Source organism: Coregonus clupeaformis, chromosome 34 (assembly GCF_020615455.1).
Source record: "Coregonus clupeaformis isolate EN_2021a chromosome 34, ASM2061545v1, whole genome shotgun sequence".
Lineage (NCBI taxonomy): Eukaryota > Metazoa > Chordata > Actinopteri > Salmoniformes > Salmonidae > Coregonus > Coregonus clupeaformis.
The window spans coordinates 41,760,776-41,784,046 of record NC_059225.1 but is presented as its reverse complement, the minus strand read 5'-3'; the positions used below and the strand labels follow the sequence as shown (position 1 = coordinate 41,784,046).

At 42.9% G+C, this 23,271-nt stretch overlaps 1 protein-coding gene, 2 non-coding genes and 1 pseudogene across 3 annotated transcripts in view; all 4 read right to left on the bottom strand.

The window, feature by feature from the left end:
- Positions 1–9,603: 9,603 nt before the first annotated feature.
- LOC121539666 (bifunctional glutamate/proline--tRNA ligase-like) overlaps positions 9,604–23,271 on the bottom strand; it is a 50,703-nt gene continuing 37,035 nt past the window's right edge. The window contains 9 exon segments of the mRNA XM_041848336.2: positions 9,604–10,112; positions 10,271–10,335; positions 10,668–10,746; positions 11,137–11,218; positions 11,221–11,296; positions 12,144–12,317; positions 14,121–14,318; positions 17,147–17,302; positions 21,061–21,162. Coding sequence (XP_041704270.2) covers positions 9,962–10,112; positions 10,271–10,335; positions 10,668–10,746; positions 11,137–11,218; positions 11,221–11,296; positions 12,144–12,317; positions 14,121–14,318; positions 17,147–17,302; positions 21,061–21,162 — 1,083 coding nt within the window. The 3' untranslated portion in view covers positions 9,604–9,961.
- Positions 11,556–11,692, bottom strand: LOC121539780. The gene has a single exon (XR_005995409.1). It is a non-coding gene; the product is annotated as a small nucleolar RNA SNORA5 (small nucleolar RNA).
- LOC121539782 lies at positions 15,197–15,326 on the bottom strand (annotated as a pseudogene).
- Positions 20,752–20,884, bottom strand: LOC121539781. The gene has a single exon (XR_005995410.1). It is a non-coding gene; the product is annotated as a small nucleolar RNA SNORA5 (small nucleolar RNA).

Here is a 23,271-nt window from a genome sequence, read left to right as displayed (position 1 = left end):
AGTGGAACAATTTGGGACAGAGGTACGAATAATAGAATAAGAGATGTTTTTGACAATTTCCAATTATTATTACTCAATTCTATAGTTTGGGTAACACCAGTGATTTAAGTAAGAAGGTAATGTCATCTAAAACAATAATATGTTTCCATTACGTGGAACTGTGTCCAAAATTGAAGTAGATCCAAGTAAATGTTTTTAGTACCAAATATTGAGGTGATAAGCCAGTACCAACTTTTTGAAGGACCTAGCAGATTTGTTAAACAACAGGTTTCATATTTTGAGTAGTTGATGTCACAGGGACAGTCAGTACAGGACATAGAGTTGAAGTTGGAAGTTTACATACACTTAGGTTGGAGTCATTAAAACTCATTTTTCAACCACTTCACAAATTTCTTGTTAACAAACTATAGTTTTGGCAAGTTGGTTAGGACATCTACTTTGTGCATGACACAAGTAATTTTTCCAACAATTGTTTACAGACAGATTATTTCACTTATAATTCACTGTATCACAATTCCAGTGGGTCAGAAGTTTACATATGTTAAGTTGACTGCCTTTAAACAGCTTGGAAAATTCCAGAAAATGATGTCATGGCTTTAGAAGCTTCTGATGGGCTAATTGACATCATTTTAGTCAATTGGAGGTGTACCTGTGGATGTATTTCAAGGCCTACCTTCAAACTCAGTGCCTCTTTGCTTGACATCATGGGCAAATCAAAAGAAATCAGCCAAGTCCTCAGAAAAAATATAGTAGACCTTCACAAGTCTGGTTGATCCTTGGGAGCAATTTCCAAACGCCTGAAGGTACCACGTTCATCTGTACAAACAATAGTACACAACTATATACACAATGGGACTATGCAGCCGTCATACCGCTCAGGAAGGAGACGCGTTCTGTCTCCTAGAGATGAACATACTTTGGAGCGAAAAGTGCAAATCAATCCCTGAACAACAGCAAAGGACCTTGTGAAGATGCTGGAGGAAACAGGTACAAAAGTATCTATATCCACAGTAAAACGAGTCCTATATTGCGATAACCTGAAAGGCCGCTCAGCAAGGAAGAAGCCACTGCTCCAAAACCGCCATAAAAAAGCCAGACGACGGTTTGCAACTGCACATGGGGACAAAGATCGTACTTTTTGGAGAAATGTCCTCTGGTCTGATGAAACAAAAATAGAACTGTTTGGCCATAATGACCATCGTTATGTTTGGAGGAAAAAGGTGGAGCTTGCAAGACGAAGAACACCATCCCAACCGTGAAGCACGGGGGTGACAGCATCATGCTGTGGGGGTGCTTTGCTGCAGGAGGGACTGGTGCACTTCACAAAACAGATGGCATCATGAGGAAGGAAAATTATGTGGATATATTGAAGCAACATCTCTAGACATCAGTCAGGAAGTTAAAGCTTGTTCGCAAATGGGTCTTCCAAATGGACAATGACCCCAAGCATACTTCCAAAGTTGTAGCAAAATGGCTTAAGGACAACAAAGTCAAGGTATTGGAGTGGCCTTCACAAAGCCCTGACCTCAATCCTATAGAAAATGTGTGGGCAAAACTGAAAAAGCTTGTGCGAGCAAGGAGGCCTTCAAACCTGACTCAGTTACACCAGCTCTGTCAGGAGGAATGGGCCAAAATTCACCCAACTTATTGTGGGAAGCTTGTGGAAGGCTACCCAAAATGTTTGACCCAAGTTAAACAATTTAAAGGCAATGCTACCAAATACTAATTGAGTGTATGTAAACTTCTGACCTACTGGGAATGTGATGAAAGAAATAAAAGCTGAAAGAAATCATCCTCTCTACTATTATTCTGACATTTCACATTCTTAAAATAAAGTGGTGATCCTAACTGACCTAAGACAGGGAATTCTTACAAGGATTAAATGTCAGGAATTGTGAAAAACTGAGTTTAAATGTATTTGGCTAAGGTGTATGTAAACTTCCGACTTCAACTGTATGTCAATACAACAGGTCGAAATGATTACAAGAAAGGGGCTCTGGGATTGTTTACTTTAGAAGGTGCCTATTCCGCTTAATGGGACACTGTATCATCTGATGTGTCTGAATATTATTCTTTATACTCATGGTTTTATCAATACTTCCTGCCCAAGATGCAGTATGCTCGATTAAGAGTAAGAATTTTCAGGACTGATTAAGATGTAGCATAGTGCAAACTAAGTACGTGTATTTTCTGAATCAGTAATGCCGTAAACTAAACGGTTGTTCTGGTCTGTCCTCTCTCGAGGTTATGGTGAAGGTGACCACAGATGGTATCTAGATGCACGGAAGGGATAATTCGACCAAGAACAGTGTGAGCCTCACCCCCTCTAACCAGTTGTAGTAATGGCGACAATGGCGTTCACTATGGTCCTTAACCACTTCTGCCCGGAGACCTGAGTCCGAGCCAGCAACCTGTGCACAGCCTCCAGTCGAAGCTATCAACAGCCTTTTCTCTCCTGCCTTTTCTCTCAGCAGTGCGACATGAGTCCACGTGGAATGAGCATGGAGAGAGATCCCGTCCGAACTTCTCTCATGCTGCTGGTGTACTGGTAGGAAAATGGACAAGACATAATGGACCATAAAGGACAGTGGCGGCTCAGGTGAGAGATTCGTCTGCCTGGGGAAATCAGATTATTCCCCAGATATTGGAATCGGGACATTATCAAGGGCCATCCACTTTGAACGTGCCATTGGGAGGACAAACTGAAACACTGAAGAAGAAAATGAAGAAACGCCAGAAGAATGAGTGCCGGAAGGGAGGGGGGTGGTCAACCGTGCCCGTAATTGATTTAGGCTTGTCCAAAATGGTTTATTTGGGGTATCAGGTTGATTGTGGAGGTCTGTACACTACGAAATGTATAGTAATTTAGACACAAAAAAATGCATTGAGATACCGATCTGTCATTAACATGCCACTCGTGACAAAAGCTCCAGCTGAAATGTCATTGCCAGAATCCATAAATGAAATTGTGTAATGAAGCATATGTGTAACTGTATGAAGCGAAGGTCTTAAGTTAAAACATTCTACTGCAATGGTTTTATAGGGAAGAGCTATGGAAACAATCTGAGTCTGCAGATCCCTTGTGCGTATTTTAGATTGTACAACCCAGAGTGAAGGGTTTGAAAGGATGAAGTGTCTGGTTTTATGTGTTGATTTCGCTTACTTTAATAGAATTACCTCCTTTTGATAGAAGGTATACTTTAATGCTTACCTTAAAATGTTACGATAATTATCACAGAGTAATAAGAGGAGGGAATGTGGAGGAACATTTTATGTTTGCGCTTTTCTAATAACCAATTCGACTGGGTTCATGTTAAGTGACTGATTGATCATGCATGGGAGGAATCCTCACTATCAGTATAAGCAATTTGGTAGGACGCCCAGAACATTGTTTTGAGAACCGAAAGGTTCAAGGTCTCAGCTTGGAGAGAAGCCTTGTGAGGTATTGGTCGGTCACATGCATGAACCAAACATGAATGATTAATTAATTATGAATAATGAAAAAGCTAAATCATGTAAATATAACTTGTCTGTGTAAGCAGTATATAGGAGAACTAACGGGACTGCCCTAGCGGAGCTCCCAACCGACGTGTACTATGGTGCATTGAGTTTGTTGGAACCTCTCCAGCTTGCTGATTATAAAGAATGATTCATTTAATACTGACTTCAGGTGTCCCTGGTCATAATTTCCACGACAAGTATCTTACCTCAAGTTGTTGTAGCATCCCTTTGTTTACTTTTCATTTGAGTTTAATTCATTACAAATGGTAGTGCAGGGATTTTTCTTGTTTTCTGGTGATGAATCATGCTGTTTGTTCTCGATTTTTGGGTGGTTTGATACAATTTGCTTCAAGAGGGTTTTTTCAAAGTCGCTGAAATTCTTTGAACGTTTTCTATTACCTCTGTCCATTGTTTGGTTTAGGTGACTTGCTCCAATTCCACACAATGCTTATGTATTAGTTTCCCCATCCCTGGTTTTTGACCCATTCTCTGGTCAGCACCAAGTGCACATCGTTAATCTAATCAGGATTCACAAAGATGAACTGGTTAGTCCTTACTTACCTTATTCTAGGACTCCCTAGTCTATAACTAATTAATCTAAGTAGAATTAGCCTAGTTCTGACTTAAATTAAACTCTGTCTGGGATACCGCCCCTCAATGTTTAGTTGAGATCGAATGTGTGTAAAGTGACGCGGGAGGGCAAACTATCATCTAATGACACACTTACCTGCTCCAAAAGTGGTCTGAGGCTGTCATTACTTTACAAGCGTTTAAGTGCAACTTTAGTAACAATGGTTTTGGGAAACAGCTCAGGGCCCAGTTTCCCAAAAGCATTTTAAGGCTAAGTTCATCGTTAGAACCATATGGTTCGAATGATGAACTTAGCCATAGAAGCCTTTGGGAAACCAGGCCCAGAGATATAACAATGCTCCTACGAAGGTTTTAACTATGAACATAGCCTTAAGATGCTTTTGGGAAACCGGGCCCAGATCTAATTTGATTATCAATAGAACAACGTCACCTGACTTCAGAATATCAGGAATCACTGATTCATTTGTAAGCCAAATTAAAAACTCTGGGAAAGTGGAGTTTCACTTTTCCACACTGACCATAAAACAGACTTTCCTGATGTGCACTTGTTTGGATAAGCATCTACACAATCCACCCCTTTTCATATAAAGTGGACATAATTTACAGATAAAGAAGCTCTCAAATGATAATGCATCTCCCAAAAACAGAAATCACCCGAGACTATACAGTCCCTTTATTATAGACAAGTTCTACAATTACATTAGTTAGAGTAAATCAGAGATTACAGTACAGGTATGTCACAGTACATATTTTCATGTATGTAGTATTCCAATAGAATTAGGATGCTAGAATGGACATTAACCTTCTTATGGTGGGACAAAGGTCAGCCATTTTGGTCAGGGAGTTGGTCAACCATGGTTTGCCAGTGCTGTGATAAAATATTGTGTAAAATAATTAATATGAAGAATGTATCTGCACTGTATGTTTGTTAGCTAGCTAGCCAGCTTTAGGGGAATGATTCAATACATTTTTCAAATTAACTGCCAATATGCCAACATTCCATTCAAACAATGCTGTCAATCCACAGCCTGTCTGAAATCAGTTGATGATAGGACTTAGACAAGTTGTAAATGCAACAAGTACTGATATTGTATCATATAATAGCACAATGTTGACATTTATGGCCTGTTTACATATATTTTAGAGCAGGGCTCTCCAACCATGTTCCTGGAGAGCTACCGTCCAGTAGGGTTTCGCTCCAACCCTAATCTAGCGCACCAGATTCAAATAATTAGCTGGTTGATAAGCTGAATAATTTTAGTTACAACTGGGGTTGGAGCAAAAACCTACAGGAGGGTAGCTCTCCAAGAAGAGTTGGAGAGCCCTGTTTTAGAGGCTATTTATACAGAGCATTTGCATAAAACCCGTATAAACGGTATTTATAATTATATTACAATATTTTACAATGTCCAATATTAATACACAATTTCTGATATATCACATGCCTTACTTCTATTTTCCTGCATAAGTAAAATCAGGATTATGCCTCTACTGCCATCAATTCCAATAAGACTGGTTTGGATTTCTCCCTGACCAATATAGATGTGGTAAAGAGGTCAATGGAACGCAGACTGTCGGGGATAGAAGGACGGCGGATTGGCGCACATTCAACAAATCTGATCTAACAAAGTGGATATTCGTCAAATAAGTCATTGTTTATGTATTGTAACAGACCCACAATGTGGTTACTAAAGGCAGATTTGGATATAAATGTATGTGGCTGTTTTCGCTGCATAACATTTAGAAGTAGTCCCCTTTCAGGTTTAGAAGAAGTAACTGCTAAATCCTGTTCGTATTAGCTGGTAGCACCGCTAGCATAGAGAAATCGGTGGTGGTAGTCAGTCGTTGTTAACTGTAATGCAGTTATTGACGATGACATGAACATGTATTGGGGTTGACATCCATACAAGCATTATATATATTTTTTTTACCTCAACATAGTGTGAAATACACATATAAACAGCTTAAATGTAGGTAAATGTTGCAGGGGGGCAATGAGGAGATCCGGGATCTTTCCCTACGACATCTTTCCCCCATGCATTTCCATTGTTTTGGTCGAGTTCCATTGACCTCGTTACCGCATCTATGGCTGCCATTTTCATCACATTCTGGCGTTTTGAGGGTTGTTTATGACATAGCCCCTCTAGTAATTTAATAGGATCTACGAGTATTCCTATGAGTTGGTACACAGGAATAACATGTCTAAAACCTCCAGGAATCAACCCTCACCACCCCCAATAGCTACAATAGAGAGGGGTCAATGTCAATTCAGTTAGTGGGGAGGTACTAAAACGTCTTGCCTGAGTACAAGGTCATCTTTCTACCTGTAAAAGGTCCTGAGATAAGTTAGGGTGGGAGGGAGAAAGGGACAAGACTGTCACCGGGTATAAAAATTGCTTTTTTTGTTACATTTGGGGCTAGTGGGAGAAAATAGCTGATTACGGAGAGTGCCTTTCTTTAGTCACTCTCAAGAGGTTGGGCCACCATTGCAACAAGGTTAAGGGCTTAAAGAAAGGGAACGCACTATGGGGTGTTGACTCGGTGTATCTCAATGGTCTAAAGCAGGGGTATTCAACAAAATTTAAAAAAGGTCCAGTTAGAGAAAATGTTTTGAAGCAAAGGTCCAGAAGATCATAATGTCTAACAATTTAGTGGTATATATATTTAAGTAGCCTAGTAGTTCTGAATGTAATCAATAACTGACCGTCTAATCAAATTAATTCAGTACAATTCAAAAACTTGTTGACAATATTTATTATCACGAAACATAGAACTGAACATTAGGGTTGTCCTCGACTAAAGAAATTCTTAGTCGACTAACACTTATATGAGTTTGTCGACTAATCGATTAGTTGATTTAATCGACAGAGCTGTGCAAGACTAGAAAAGCGCAATATAAATGTAGTTAATTAACCATCTGTAAAACTGAGTTTCTCCGAAATTAATCCTGCAAAAGCACCACTTTAAATCTCGTGTTCACCAGAAATGTTCTCATAAGTTACTTGGAAATGAGTAATTAAGCATGAATAAGCATAAAAAATGACTTATCGACTAAAGAAATCTTAGTCGACTAAGACCAAAACGACCGATTAGTCGACTAATCGACTAAGAGGGGCAGCCCTACTGAACATATATGTATGACTGTAGATATGTACAATGTGCTCTCATTAATTAACTAAATAAAACTAGGGCTGCATGTCAAAATAAGAGAAAATAAATAAAATGTGAAAATTGTGCATTTTCAAAAAAAGTGCTTAACTTCAGAAAAATAATATAAAGGGAGGAAAAGTTTGAATTTCCCCTTTTCTGTTTCACATCTTGACTCAACAGTCTCAACCAATTTTACAAATAATAAATCTCAACAGATCTTAACAATTGAACAGTTTTAGAGTATCACTTTCTTCCCCCTCATATCCCACTCCACCATGTTTTTGCTCAGTGAGAGAATTGAGCTTTAGCCTGTCTTGCCAGAATTTTAAACCTGGGCTTGAATGGAGTCAGGGCCATTCTCATACACATGTGAAGGTGCTCATTGGTGAGCCTGGAACGATATTTAGTTTTAATTATGTTCATTGTGGAGAAAGCTGCCTCGCAGTTGTATGTGGAGCCAAACATGGTCAAGATGTATAGGGCTACTTTCCTCAGACCCGGGAAAGCAGTCTCAGGGACCATTTGGAACCAGAAAGTGGAAGGGTCAGTTCTTACAAACTGCTCTTTCAGGGCCACATCTGCTTGGAGATCAACCAATTGCATCTGGAGAGACCCAGCATTTACCCATTTAAAGTGCTGTGTGACTTCCTTTGAGAACCCCCTGACATCTGTGATCAGAAATGGGTTCTGAATGAACATGGTGAGCTGCTCTCCAAAGCTGAAGCTGTCAAAACGGTTGCTGAAGTTTACAATCAGCTTATCAATAAAATCAACAAAAGAAGACAAATCTCTCTGTCCCTGAACCTGTTCCTGCACTGCTGGGAAGTGTACACAGTCTCCCTGCAGGTCTTCCTTGAACACTTCAAGTTTCCTCTGAAAGGAGCGAACAGCTGTCATCAGTTCACAAATTGAATTGTCCTTGCCCTGTAGCCTCAAATTCAGTTCATTCAGATGTGACGTGATGTCAACCAAAAAGGCCACATTATCCATCCATTTCTCATTTTCTAAAAAGAGAGAAAACTGTGTTGCCTTCTGACTGCTTAGCTCTGCCAAAAAAGATGCTAATTCCCTCCTGATGGACCAAAAGCGCTCTAGCACCCTGCCTTTGCTGAGCCATCTCACATTGTTGTGCAGCAAAAGATCATCAGCATTGGCATCAACTTCTCTGAGGAATTCCCTAAGCATGCGATGCTGGTAGGAAGAGGATGCCCTGAGAAAATTTATCATTTTCATCATTGTATTCATCACCTCAGCATGCTCATCTGACAGGGAGGCACAGAGGACAGATTGATGAATGATGCAATGGTAAGATAAAAGCTCAGGATTGTCCCCTTTCAGTCTTGCTACAGCTCCTTTTTCTTTCCCTATCATAGAAGGGGCTCCATCTGTGGTTATTGAAACCACTTGTTTTGGCTCTATTCCTCTTTTTGTTAACATCTCCTTAATGGCCAGGTAGATATCCTCTCCTCTTGTACTGGTCTGAAGGGGAGTGACACCTAACATGTCTTCACAGAATGTTTTCTGGGCTGTGTTGAAAAACCTGGCAAACACTAACAGCTGAGCATTGTCACATATGTCAGTGGACTCATCCACAGCTAAGCCTACACATGGTGCCTTATGCATGGCTTCATCTAGCTGGGTTAGCACATCCTGAGTTAATATTTCACTTTTCTTTGTGGCAGATGATGCTGACATGGGAATTTGCTTTATTTTATCACAAAGCTCATTTTTTTGTTTTCCCTCAAGTAGTGTTTCAGCTACTGCACTCATGCATTCTTTGACAACCCCTCCATCTGTAAATGGCTTTTTGTGTTTACCCAAAATCCAAGAAACTCTGAGGGAACACTCAAGAGCACGTTGTTGGGCAGTGAATGTGTTGCTCAGGATCCTGGTGGAGTCTGTCCATTCTGGATTAAATGCTCTGTTTTCATTGTCCACTTTTCTTTTTTTGGAGAGTGCCATTTGTTCCTTATTTTCTCTAACTGTTACCCTTTTTCTGCCTCACTCGTCTGTTTCGCTCCCTTTCTCCGTCTCACTCATATTTTCGTCAACTTTCTCCGTCTCACTCGTATTTTCCTCAGCTTTCTCCGGCACACTCGTCTGTATCTCTCCCTTTCTCCGTCTCATTCGTCTGTTTCTCACTCGTCTGTTTCGTTCCCTTTCTCCGTCTCATTCGTCTGTTTTCGCTCCCTTTGTTTTCTACATATATCGCTATCTTTTTAATCCGACTTTCTTTTCCTTGGTAACTTGCCTCTAAAACTCTCATCTGTCTGCACTGTAGAGTCCCAATGTTTACCGCCAGGAATGCAAAGACTTCATTGGCTGAGTGGTATCACGTGGGATCGCTTAACTCACATGCAATTGGTCGGTGAGTTTCCTCATTCACAAAACGAGTACCGTAAAGACTACAAAAGCTGTGCATATTAAAATAGAAGCGCCCCGTCAGGTTTTAATTCATAATCTTTTGTTTTGGTCCGGGTCCGTATGGGACGGCTTCTGGGTCCGGATCCGGACCGCGGTCCGCCTGTTAGTGACCTATGGTCTAAAGTGACATCTCTGCCCATTCAAAAGAGCATGATAGGTGAAAACGAAACAGTGGACGCCCAGAGAATTTATTGGTCTTCAACTATCCAGTTCTTTCACATTTCCCAGACAAAGGAGAATTGACGAGGAGAGGAAGCCATTTTAGACTATTGAGATACACCCTTCCGGTGTGTATTTAGTAGCTACGGCCAAACAGGGTGTAGTACTGGGCGGCCTCCTTTCCGCTGACACACATCTGGCCCGGCTGCAGGGGCTTGAGGGGCTTGAAGGGGATACACAGGCTCTTTGCACCCATGGAGGGGGCACCGGGCTCCAGATCCTGGTCCCTGGAGAGGGGGAGAGAGAGAGAGAGACAGGATAGGAGTTAGGGAGTTGACAGATTTATTCAGCGTCATTCTACACTTCACTAAGAGACGATAATGCATGTTGATGCAATTATAAAGCATGCATCACGGTCACTGAGTGATACTTGAGTGAGACGTACTTGGCAGTGGTCTTCTTGATCCAGTCTTCACACTCGATTCCTCCACAGAAGGGGATCTGGACAATCTGTGGTCATCCCCCAAAATGTATTAAAATAATAAAAAATAAACGGTCAGTGTGTTTGTATTACTTAAGCCAGCCAGCCAGAAGTGAAGACTTCATATCATTTAATTTTTTCGAAGTAATTTTTTGGAAAGTGGGGCAGTCCCACTCCTGTCAGTTTTCTTTAGCTTTATTGAAGAGATAGTACAGTGTGAAATGTAGAAGATAGGGGAAGGGTGAGTCAAAGGGCAGTGGGACGGATACGAACCCATGCGGACTCTGGCTTACATGTGTGCCGGGGTGAGCGGCTGAAACTGCTGGACCACACAAGCCGACAGAGAAACAATGTAACTCACCCTGCCCTGGTCCAGGTCTTTCTGGAACTGTTCCATAGAGTCTGCTACCACCATTTGTTTGTTCAGGTCATCTGATGCCCTGCGACACAGAAAAAGAGGAGATATTAGTCCAGGATTTGACAGGTCACACGGGTATGTGTGGTGTACATTAGCCCCTGTGCAGTAGCTGAGAGAGAGACACACACACACAGAGACACAGAGAGAGAGAGAGAGAGAGAGAGAGAGAGAGAGAGAGAGAGAGAGAGAGAGAGAGAGAGAGAGAGAGAGAGAGAGAGAGAGAGACACACAGAGAGAGAGAGAGACACAGAGACACACACAGAAAGAGCGCAAGAGAGAGCATGTGTGAAGCATGTGTATATGCTGCTAATTCTTATACCTTTTGTGTGTGTTGTACCTAGAGGTTGGCCTTGATTTCCTCCAGTGTGTGTCCACACACTTGTATGCGTGCGGGAATGTACATGCATTCTACCTCTTGAAGAGGTTGGTCTGGATGTCCTCCAGTAGCTGTGTGAGCCTCTTCTCGGTGTCGGCCTCGGGCAGGGTGATCTTCTCCCTGTGTCTCTCCTCACGGCCACAAACTGACACTGCTTCAGGTCCTTTGGACCCACCTCCAGACGAATGGGCACACCCTTAGAGAGAGGGATGGATGGAGAGAGGGGGTGAAGAGAGAGAGAGGGATGGATGGAGAGGGGGAGGAAGAGAGAGAGGGAAAGAGAGAGGGGAGAGGGAAAGAGAGGAGAGAGGGAAAGAGAGAACAAGAGGGAACGAGGGGGAAAGAGAGAGGGAAAGAGCAAGAGAAAAAGAGAGAGATGGAAATAGAGTTAGAAGTTTCCCTTCGATTAGACACCTAATATTGGACTGACGAGAAGTTTATCCCTGAAATCAACTAATTGTCAGTAGAACACATTTATCCCCAGGATCCATGGAGATGGGACATGAGGCCCATGGACTACAGGTTCATTGTGGCAGTCATTTCGGCCAGTACGGTCCATTGTAGAGGAAGCACTGAATTTGACAAGGCTGCAAACCCCTAAAATAATAATATTATACACCATTCAGCAAATGCTTTAAAGAGACATACAGTACAGTGAGTGCATACATTTTTTGTGTATGACCCCAGCGGGAATCAAACCCACGACCCTGGCGTGGCTAGAGCCACGCTCTTACAAACTGAGCCAAACATGGCCAGGAGTGGTGGTACATTTTACTTCAACTACCTCAACTAGCCGGTGCCCCCGCACATTGACTCTGCACCGGTAACCCCCTGTATATATAGCCTCCCTACTGTTATTTTATTTTACTTCTGCTCTTTTTATCTCAATACATTTTGTTGTTTTATTCTACTTTTTTTATTAAAAATAAATGCACTGTTGGTTAAGGGCGGTAAGTAAGCATTTCACTGTAATGTCTGCACCTGTTGTATTTGGCGCATGTGGCCAATAAAATTTTATTTTATTTTATTTTATTTTATTTTACCTTGAGCTCCCAGTGGTTGAACTTCCAGCCGGGGGAGTAGTTTTCTCGGAGGTCTGCCTTGACCCGGATCTCTCCCCTCTGCAGCCGGGCCAGGTACTTGGAGCACTGGGCCAGGAGAGCCGCCTCCTCAGCCTCGGGCAGGGAGGCCGTGATACCACATGGGATGATGATCACCTGGGTGAGAAGAGGAGCAGGAGAAGATGCAGAGTTACAGTGAGGGAAAAAAAATATTTGATCCCCTGCTGATTTTGTACGTTTGCCCACTGACAAAGAAATGATCAGTCTATAATTTTAATGGTAGGTTTATTGGAACAGTGAGAGACAGAATAACAACAAAATAATCCAGAAAAACGCATGTCAAAAATGTTATAGATTGATTTGCATTTTAATGAGGGAAATAAGTATTTGACCACTCTGCAAAACATGACTTAGTACTTAGTGGCAAAACCCTTGTTGGCAATCACAGAGGTCAGACATTTCTTGTAGTTGGCCACCAGGTTTGCACACATCTCAGGAGGGATTTTGTCCCACTCCTCTTTGCAGATCTTCTCCAAGTCATTAAGGTTTCGAGGCTGACGTTTGGCAACTCGAACCTTCAGCTCCCTCCACAGATTTTCTATGGGATTAAGGTCTGGAGACTGGCTAGGCCACTCCAGGACCTTAATGTGCTTCTTCTTGAGCCACTCCTTTGTTGCCTTGGCCGTGTGTTTTGGGTTATTGTCATGCTGGAATACCCATCCACGACCCATTTTCAATGCCCTGGCTGAGGAAAGGAGGTTCTCACCCAAGATTTGACGGTACATGGCCCCGTCCATCGTCCCTTTGATGCGGTGAAGTTGTCCTGTCCCCTTAGCAGAAAAACACCCCCAAAGCATAATGTTTCCACCTCCATGTTTGACGGTGGGGATGGTGTTCTTGGGGTCATAGGCAGCATTCCTCCTCCTCCAAACACGGCGAGTTGAGTTGATGCCAAAGAGCTTGATTTTGGTCTCATCTGACCACAGCACTTTCACCCAGTTCTCCTCTGAATCATTCAGATGTTCATTGGCAAACTTCAGACGGCCCTGTATATGTGCTTTCTTGAGCAGGGTGACCTTGCGGGCGCTGCAGGATTTCAGTCCTTCATGGCGTAGTGTGTTACCAATTGTTTTCTTGGTGACTATGGTCCCAGCTGCCTTGAGATCATTGACAAGATCCTCCCGTGTAGTTCTGGGCTGATTCCTCACCGTTCTCATGATCATTGCAACTCCACAAGGTGAGATCTTGCATGGAGCCCCAGGCCGAGGGAGATTGACAGTTATGTTGTGTTTCTTCCATTTGCGAATAATCGCACCAACTGTTGTCACCTTCTCACCAAGCTGCTTGGCGATGGTCTTGTAGCCCATTCCAGCCTTGTGTAGGTCTACAATCTTGTCCCTGACATCCTTGGAGAGGTATTTGGTCTTGGCCATGGTGGAGAGTTTGGAATCTGATTGATTGATTGCTTCTGTGGACAGGTGTCTTTTATACAGGTAACAAGATGAGATTAGGAGCACTCCCTTTAAGAGTGTGCTCCTAATCTCAGCTCGTTACCTGTATAAAAGACACCTGGGAATCATGAAATCTTTCTGATTGAGAGGGGGTCAAATACTTATTTCCCTCATTAAAATGCAAATCAATTTATAACATTTTTGACATGTGTTTTTCTGGATTTTTGTTGTTGTTATTCTGTCTCTCACTGTTCAAATAAACCTACCATTAAAATTATAGACTGATCATTTCTTTGTCAGTGGGCAAACGTACAAAATCAGCAGGGGATCAAATACTTTTTTCCCTCACTGTATATCATTTTGAATTGGCATTAAATTTACTATGTCAACTTGACTCATGCTAATAAAGGTTGTTTTAAAAATCTAAATTATTTACCTTTTGCCGTCATTGTAAATAAGACTTCCCTGGTAAAATAAAGATTGAATTCAAATTCAAATTAAAACGTACCTGGAGACATGCGACTTTGGGGGGCAGCACCAGGCCCATGTTGTCACCGTGGACCATGGTGAGCACGCCGATGGTGCGGGTGGTGATGCCCCACGAGTTCTGGTATGCCAGCTGCTTCTCACCTGGCTTCTTAGGGTCCTCGAACACAATGTCAAACATCCGCGAGAAGTTCTGGCCCAGGTGGTGGGACGTGGCGCCCTGAGAGTAAGAGAAACATTTAGCTTGGTTGTTTGCTTATTGTTAAAAAGCAGACCTGGGTTAAAATACGGTTTTAAATCTTTCATACACACACGTATACACACACGTATATACATATATATATATATATATATACACATATATATATATATATACACATATTCCCTGTCTTAGGTCAGTTAGGATCACCACTTTATTTTAAGAATGTGAAATGTCAGAATAATAATAGAGAGAATGATTTATTTCAGCTTTTATTTCTTTCATCACATTCCCAGTGGGTCAGAAGTTTACATACACTCAATTAGTATTTGGTAGCATTGCCTTTAAATTGTTTAACTTGGGTCAAACGTTTCAGGTAGCCTTCCACAAGCTTCCCACAATAACTTTGGTAAATTTTGGCCCATTCCTACTGACAGAGCTGGTGTAACTGAGTCAGGTTTGTAGGCCTCCTTGCTCGCACACACTTTTTCAGTTCTGCCCACAAATGTTCTATAGGATTAAGGTCAGTGCCTTGTGATGGCCACTCCAATACCTTGACTTTGTTGTCTTTAAGCCATTTTGCCACAACTTTGGAAGTTTGCTTGGGGTCATTGTCCATTTGGAAGACCCATTTGCGACCAAGCTTTAACTTCCTGACTGATGTCTTGAGATGTTGCTTCAATATATCCACATAATTTTCCTTCCTCATGATGCCATCTATTTTGTGAAGTGCACCAGTCCCTCCTGCAGCAAAGCACCCCCACAGCATGATGCTGCCACCCCCGTGCTTCACGGTTGGGATGGTGTTCTTTGGCTTGCAAGCTGCCCCCTTTTTTCTACAAACATAATGATGGTCATTATGGCCAAACAGTTCTATTTTTGTTTCATCAGACCAGAGGACATTTCTCAAAAAAACCCAACAGCCATCGAAAAGGAATGTGAGGTCCATGAACTACAGGTTCAATGCGGCAGCCATTTTGGCCAATGCGGTCCATTGTAGAGGACAAACTGAATTTGACAAGACTTTCAAATACTTGAGAAATGCGCTTAATTCTACAGCTGCACCATCGAGAGCATCCTGACTGGTTGCGTCACCGCCTGGTATGGCCTTCGACCGCAAGGCACTAGAGGGTAGTGCGTACGGCCCAATACATCACTGGGGCCAAGCTTCCTGCCATCCAGGACCTCTATACCAGGCGGTGTGCTCTCTGCTACCGCACGGCAAGCGGTACCGGAGCGCCAAGTCTAGGTCCAAAAGGCTTCTTAACAGCTTCTACCCCCAAGCCATAAGACTCCTGAACAGCTAATCATGGCTACCCAGACTATTTGCATTGCCCCCCCACCCCAACCCCCTCTTTTACGCTGCTGCTACTCTGTTTATTATTTATGCATAGTCACTTTAACTCTACCCACATGTACATATTATCTCAATTACCTCAACTAATCGGTGCCCCCACACATTGACTCTGTACCGGTACCCCCTGTATATAGCCTCCCTACTGTTATTTTATTTTACTGCTGCTCTTTAATTATTTGCTACTTTTTACTTGTTTTTTTACTTAACACTTTTCTTTCTTAAAAACTGCATTGTTGGTTAAGTAAGCATTTCACTTTAAGGTCTACACCAGTTGTATTCGGTGCATGTGGCAAATAAAATTTGATTTGATTTTAATTCAGGTCTGATAGACTTAAGCACTTATGAAGGCTCCAGCTATTTTACATACTGCTTACATCTACTCACATTGAAACACCACTGACTCAATCCGGAATTTTCATGCCCACCAGATGCGTTCCGGCAGAAGTCATTAACTGTCAATGGAGCAGTCCACAATGCTACGTTGGGGCAGTGTTGCCAACTTAACGACTTTGTCACTATATTTAGCGAGTTTTCAGACCCCTCTAGCGACACATTTTCAAAAAAGCGACTAGCGACAAATCTAGCGACTTTTTCTGGTGTTATTGGAGACTTTTGGAGACTCTGACGTGAAAGCACGTATCGCTCTTACTGTTCTCAACGAGCAGCGGGTGCTGCCGCGGTTGCTGCCGTGGGCCCCACCCCCGTCCCAAAGCATTCATAAGCAGCCCAGTCCTTGCACAGCAGTCCCTCCCAGCTGCAGTCAGAGCAGGAGATGTTCACCCCTCCGGGTCCAGACTGCAAATTAATCGCGCATGCGGGAAGCCGCTGCTGGCTGATCCCGCCCTGGCTTACATTCAGGGCGAGATGTAAATGTAGGGTGTTTTTTACTCACTTTTTGTCTCCCCCACGACGTTATTCCTCTTTCCATCACAATTACATGCACATGGCCAATTATGCAAATTAGGTGATGACGTCATTTAGCGACTTTTAGGACAGCCAATAGCTACTTTCCTTACAGAGGAGTTGGCAACACTGCGTTGGAGATGTCACACTAGGCTGTGGTGTGTTCTGTGTACCACATGCATTCAATATTTTTAATTTGTGCGTTGCTTTACCGTGTGGTGGTACAAACGGATGTACACATACTCCAACTATATAGCTTTTAGCTAGTTGAAAAGCGAAGCACATGTGCGTCAAGTACGGAAAATGCAGCTAAGACATTCGGAAAAACAAAAAGCATATGCATCTGGTGGGCGTCGGAGGGCTCAGACACAACAATAGGTCGTTATTGATATTCGTTGGCAGAGTACTTAGCACCTCTGAACGTAATTTGCGAACCGAGAGTGCTCACCGATTTTACATGTAGAATCGAGTAGAAAATTGTCAGTCAGACGTCTACAGCGGGTTGTCCCTAAAAAAAAAACACGCTTTACGATCAGCAGACCAACATTAGATCCACATTCAGTGTGATGTGTGCGAGCCTTAAGAGTACCTGGATGGCTCTGCCACTGGCAGAGATGAAGGCCTCCACCGTGGTGGTGTAGTCACCTCCGGCAAACTTCTCCTTCTCAGTCTTCCTGCCCTTTACCACGGGGATGGCCATCAGCTCCTCGTATACCCGCGCGTACAGGTCCAGGATCTGTAACACCTGGACACACGCACAGGGGGAGGGACAAGAGGAGTCAGTATTTATTACAGACTACCATGTACAGAAGGCATGTAACGGCAGAATAATTCCGAAACTGGGATGTACTAGCTACCCTAACATTACGTTTTCACTGAAATCATCCATCGACTAAATCAATCTCTGTGCAAATGGACAATAATTGTATCGTATTAGGCCTAATTAACCCTTCACTAAACGCCGCCTTCGAACAGCGATTGTCCAATCAGAGCTTAGCAACCATAACCAACCACTCGGACCACGGACACTTTTCGCAAAGAATCCTCACGGCTTCTATGGGCTCTAACGGAGAGAAGTGTAGGTTGTGGATAAAGCTTTGTGGACAACTTTATTCAGTAGAACACAAGCAAGATAACGAATGACGCATATGTTTGCTCCAAGGTAAGCAAGTAAGTTAACCTTTTGCATAATGTGTGATATCGCAATTTATTTCTAATTGAAAAAAGAAACTGGCTAGATAAAGTTAGCAACAACGTTAACATTACACAACTAAGATAAACATTGCTAACTTAGCTAGCTACCTCTTTAACAACGATAGCTAGCTAGCTTTGTTAGGCTACCTGTTTCACAAATCTTTAGCTGGCTAATTTCGTTCAGCACTTTGTTGACGGGAAGCCAAGTCTTCAGTACCAAAATTCCGCTCCTGTACTGTAATATGAGGTTTTACCAAACCTATCCTACACTACCAAATATCAACAGACACTAAGGGGCAAGTTGATCCTATATATGGAGGCTTTGTACATAAATTATACACAACTTACATAACTCATACATAACTTAGTGTAATCACAAGTACAATGTAGGCAACAGATGTCTGATTTACATATCATTTGATTCAGAAGACCTCTGAAACAATATAACCCTCACACTGAATGAATAACACTACATGTATCATCACATGCATCTACAGATTAAGATCTGATGTGCAACAGAGCTCTACAGTGCGACCATTTTACCCGCATATGCGCCTAAATATTTTGCTGTGCGCTTAGACAAATTAAGGATTCTAGCTTTAATATCTCACATTTTTCATTGTGCTCCTAAATGTTTGTGTGCACCTACATTTTTTTACTTAAGTGCACACATGCTCCTTGTAAAAATAAGGTCAGCGTAGAGCCCTGCAAGATGCAGCTTCCACTAACACCACAGGAGAGACTGCAACCAAATCACCAGAGGATACCGGAGATGATAGCTCAACAGAGGACACCGGGGTACTATTTTAATTATCTGCACAGGGCCGGCAAGAAATGCTAAAAAAAATAAGCAGTCCAGCTGGCTTTTCATACTATCCCACGTTTATGCATTAAAGTGGACACACTCTAGGTGAAAGTCATTTTTACACATGACAAATAAATCACACCACGGCATCCCTGTGATTCCCATTTGTCCCATAATATGGTAGTGGTACTAACGAATAGGTTTGTGAGCGTAGGTACCATCAGCTCTTTGACAGAGGTATTTACAACCCGTAAAGTTGTCTTAGTCTGGGCACTCTATTTCCAGAAGCCCGTGGCTTGGGTTCTCATTACTCTAGACTTTCCTGTCAGGAGATGTGCCTAAATGGGGGGAGTTGACAACAAAGCCACATGGGAACACTTTGTGCCCAGTGACTTCGGTGTACAGTGCTGCTGCAACCGGCTCAAGCTCCAGGACTCTCTCGTCATCGCCTTGGTCTGCACTGTCTTCTTCCTCTGCATGCTGGTGGCAAGACTGTCAGTCTGCTACCCTGGAGCGCAACCTCTTACAAGAGGATGAAGTAAGTCGCTGGGAGCGGACGCGATGGCAGGTGTTGTTGCTCTGCCGTCTTGTCTCTTTTTCCAGTGCCTCTGCTTCAGACTGGGAGATCATCGTTGTAATGTCTCATTTTCATTCAGAACTGTAGAGAAACAGCTTGGTTGTTGGCGGCAGAGGAAATGCTGGGAAATCATCGGTAGGGTTGGAGGAGGATGGTGGTGGCACTGTTCTCCAATAGTGGGAGCTGCAAAAGAACGGGAAAGAACAGCTTTTACAAAGCACCAACGTCTTGTTTAATTCATGTAAGGAAGGAATTTTAATTTTAATCATTTGGTGTATTTTGTGTTTCCACAGTGCATAGAAGAGCATCCCCAGTTGGAAGAAGAACAGGAGGAAGGGATGAGTTTAAAGATTCAACTCGCTCAAAAGGAAGAGGAAATGGACTTGTTAAAGAAAAAATAACAGCAGTGTCCCCCCAACTACTTCCAATACTGCGCTGGGTTTACTTATGGTCCGTTTAATAACTTGTGCAATTGTTTTACATTACAAAATCATAAAAACAGCCCCACAGAGACAACTATCCCCTTGACATACAAGAGAGTAGATTGGGAGATTTAACAGATGCCCCTGCATCAGCAGTTTCTGCTTGTGCTGAGGAAACTCAATTTTGACCTGAAAGATCTGGCTTTCAGATTTCATATGGACTTACAAAGTGTTAGCACTTTATTCAATGGACTTTATGTAGGACAGGCTATGTCAGTTGTCTGTATTGCCTCACAGGGACAACATCACAGAAAACATGCCAGATAACTACAGGAGATATTTTCCAACAACCTTTGCAATACTAATTTAGATTGCACAGAGTTAAAGATGGAGAAACCAAGCTCACTGCTACTGCAAAGTAGGCTTGGGCGTAGATATACCAGGGTATTTGGAAATAACCATGGGATGGTTTTTCAATACCGTCAATACTGTTGAAACTATTTAGTTGAAGTTTTTTTTTATAGATTTGAATATTTGTAGATAGTTAAGTAAATATCTGCAGTGAACAGTGCAATGTGGAAACATTTGATGACATCTGTTTATGCATACCCTACAGGTTCTGCTGCTAACCATAGATTTGTGCCAATACAGTAAGTACCTGCCCATGTCTAAAACATGGGTTTCTTTGATATGTAGCTAACAATTAAAGATAATGGACTTGCAGTAACCTGTGGAGCTAGCATAGAACGGTATGTTTTTTGAGGCGAGGGCGTTGGTTGTTGACATTAGCATAACAGCTAGCTACAGCTGATTGTACACAATATAGTATGAGTTTGGTTTCAAATGATTGTGAGACCTACCCTGCAGTGCAGGAACAATGTTGCTCCTTTGTCATCGGTCTCTGCCTCGATGGTCAGCTAGTGGGGTTTCTCCCTCTTACACCGATAGACTTTGCCTCTATGCTAGTCCTCCTGCTTGTTGTGTTGAGCTCCTGCGTTATTTTTATTTTGTGAATATAGCCTTTAAAAGGCATATTGAAGACCCCTTTGTTTGCTCCCATCTGATATAAGTGATGGGTGTCTCCAAAAGTTACTTAGTACCTCATTTGGGAGTTCCCTTAGTGTTATTACGATGCGCTTCTCCATGTTCGCGGGAAGATAAAAGGTAAAGCTTGTCAGAATTAGCAACAGTAACCAAGGTGTAGTACTAATTTATCCCCAGAATCCATGGAAAAGAGATGCAGGGCCCATGGAATACAGGTTCACTATGGCAGCCATTTTGGCCAGTGCTGTCCATTGTTGAGGAAACACTGAATTTGACAAGACTGCAAACTTTCAAATACTTGAGCTGTGCCTAAATCCAACTTACACAAAAAACAAACATTAAGTATTGTTTGAATGCACTCCCCAAGACATGAGAAGTCCTATTTTTTTTTTACTCAACATTCATGAGAGAAAAGTAAGAACTGGTCTCATGGACGGTTAATAATAAATTGGCCTTGTTACCTCTTCGGCGGCCTCCTCTTTGGTGGCGAAAGCCGTGTGTCCCTCCTGCCACAGGAACTCTCTGGTCCTCAGGAAGGGTTGGGGGTGCTTGAACTCCCACCTCTGGGGGTGAGAGGGAGAAAGCAAGCGAGATATTAGTGAAGGAGAAATAGTAAAAATCACGATACATTCTGAAAAGTTAGAAAAGGTTGGTGACCACTGCTTTAGGATGAGTCAAGATCACTTTCGCAGTCAAAAAGCAAGCAGAGGTCTACCGCTCATATTATTATATATTTTTAAAAACATGACTTTAAAAATGTAACATTAACCTAATACAAACAGTTCTGTAGGAAGGAGGTTTGGGCAGTAGGCCTAATACATTATCAAAGCATATTGGCTATATGCCTGGCCTGCTAATATAGTTATTCTCAGACCATATTATATTTCAAAACTCGAGCTTTGATAACAAAATCAGTTGGTGTAGCACTTGCGAGGCACTGCGGAGCATGAATTGAAATAATTTGCTTTTTTATTTTACTGGACTGATGGTACCTGTAACTGTGAACTCTGGGGGAAGAAAACAAGGTCAAATCATGACGTCAGTGATCTTCAGGTCAGAAAGTCGGAGCTCTAGAAAGATGCCCCAGTTTCCGACTTGGAATTCAAAACGATTTTTGTGGGCGTGCTCAGTCCTCTTTTTTTTTTCCAGTAGTCCACAATCATCTCCTTTGTCTTGGTCACGTTGAGGGAGAGGTTGTTATCCAGGCACCACACGGCCAGGTCTCTGACCTCCTCCCTATAGGCTGTCTCATCGTTGTCGGTGATCAGGCCTACCACTGTTGTGTCGTCGGCCAACTTAATGATGGTGTTGGAATCGTGCCTGGCCAGGCAGTCATGGGTGAACAGGGAGTACAGGAGGGGACTGAGCACGCACCCCTGAGGGGCTCCCGTGTTGAGGATCAGTGTGGCAGATGTGTTGTTACCTACCCTTACCACCTGGGGCGGCCCGTCAGGAAGTCCAGGATCCAGTTGCAGAGGGAGGTGTTTAATCCCAGGATCCTTAGCTTAGTGATGAGCTTTGAGGGCACTATGGTGTTGAATGCTGAACTGTAGTCAATGAATAGCATTCTCACGTAGGTGTTCCTCTTGTCCAGGTGGGAAAGGGCAGTGTGGAGTGCAATAGAGATTGCATCATCTGTGGATCTGTTGGGGTTGTATGCAAATTGGAGTGGTTCTAGGGTTTCTGGGATAATGGTGTTGATGTGAGCCAAGACCAGCCTTTCAAAGCACTTCATGGCTACAGACGTCAGTGCTACGGGTCGGTAGTCATTTAGGCAGGTTATCTTAGTGTCCTTGGGCACGGGGACTATGGTGGTCTGCTTGAAACATGTTGGTATTACAGACTCAGTCAGGGACATGTTGAAAATGTCAGTGAAGACACTTGCCAGTTGGTCAGCACATGCTCGGAGTACACGTCCTGGTAATCCGTCTGGCCCTGCGGCCTTGTGAATGTTGACCTGCTTAAAAGTCTTACTCACATTGGCTACGGAGAGCGTGATCACATAGTCATCTGGAACAGCTGGTGTTCTCATGCATGCTTCAGTGTTGCTTGCCTCGAAGCGAGCATAGAAGTGGTTTAGCTCGTCTGGAAGTCTTGTGTCACTGGGCAGCTCACGGCTGTGCTTCCCTTTGTAGTCTGTAATAGTTTTCAAGCCCTGCCACATCCGACGAGCGTCAGAGCCGGTGTAGTATGATTCAATCTTAGTCCTGTACTGACTCTTTGCCTGTTTGATGGTTCGTCGGAGGGCATAGTGGGATTTCTTATAAGCGTCCGGGTTAGAGCGGCAGCTCTACCCTTTAGCTCAGTGTGGATGTTGCCTGTAATCACTGTGGGGACGACGTCATCGATGCACTTATTGATGAAGCCAGTGACTGATGTGATGTACTCCTCAATGCTATCTGAAGAATCCCGGAACATGTTCCAGTCTGTGCTAGCAAAACAGTCCTGTTTATAAGCAGGAATTAGGAGGATAGAGTTATGGTCAGATTTGCCAAATGGAGGGCAAGGGAGAGCTTTGTATGCGTCTCTGTGTGTGGAGTAAAGGTGGTCTAGAGTTTTTTTTCCTCTGGTTGCACATTTAACATGCTGGTAGAAATTAGGTAGAACTGATTTAAATTTCCCTGCATTAAAGTCCCCGGCCACTAGGAGCGCTGCCTCTGTATGAGCTTTTT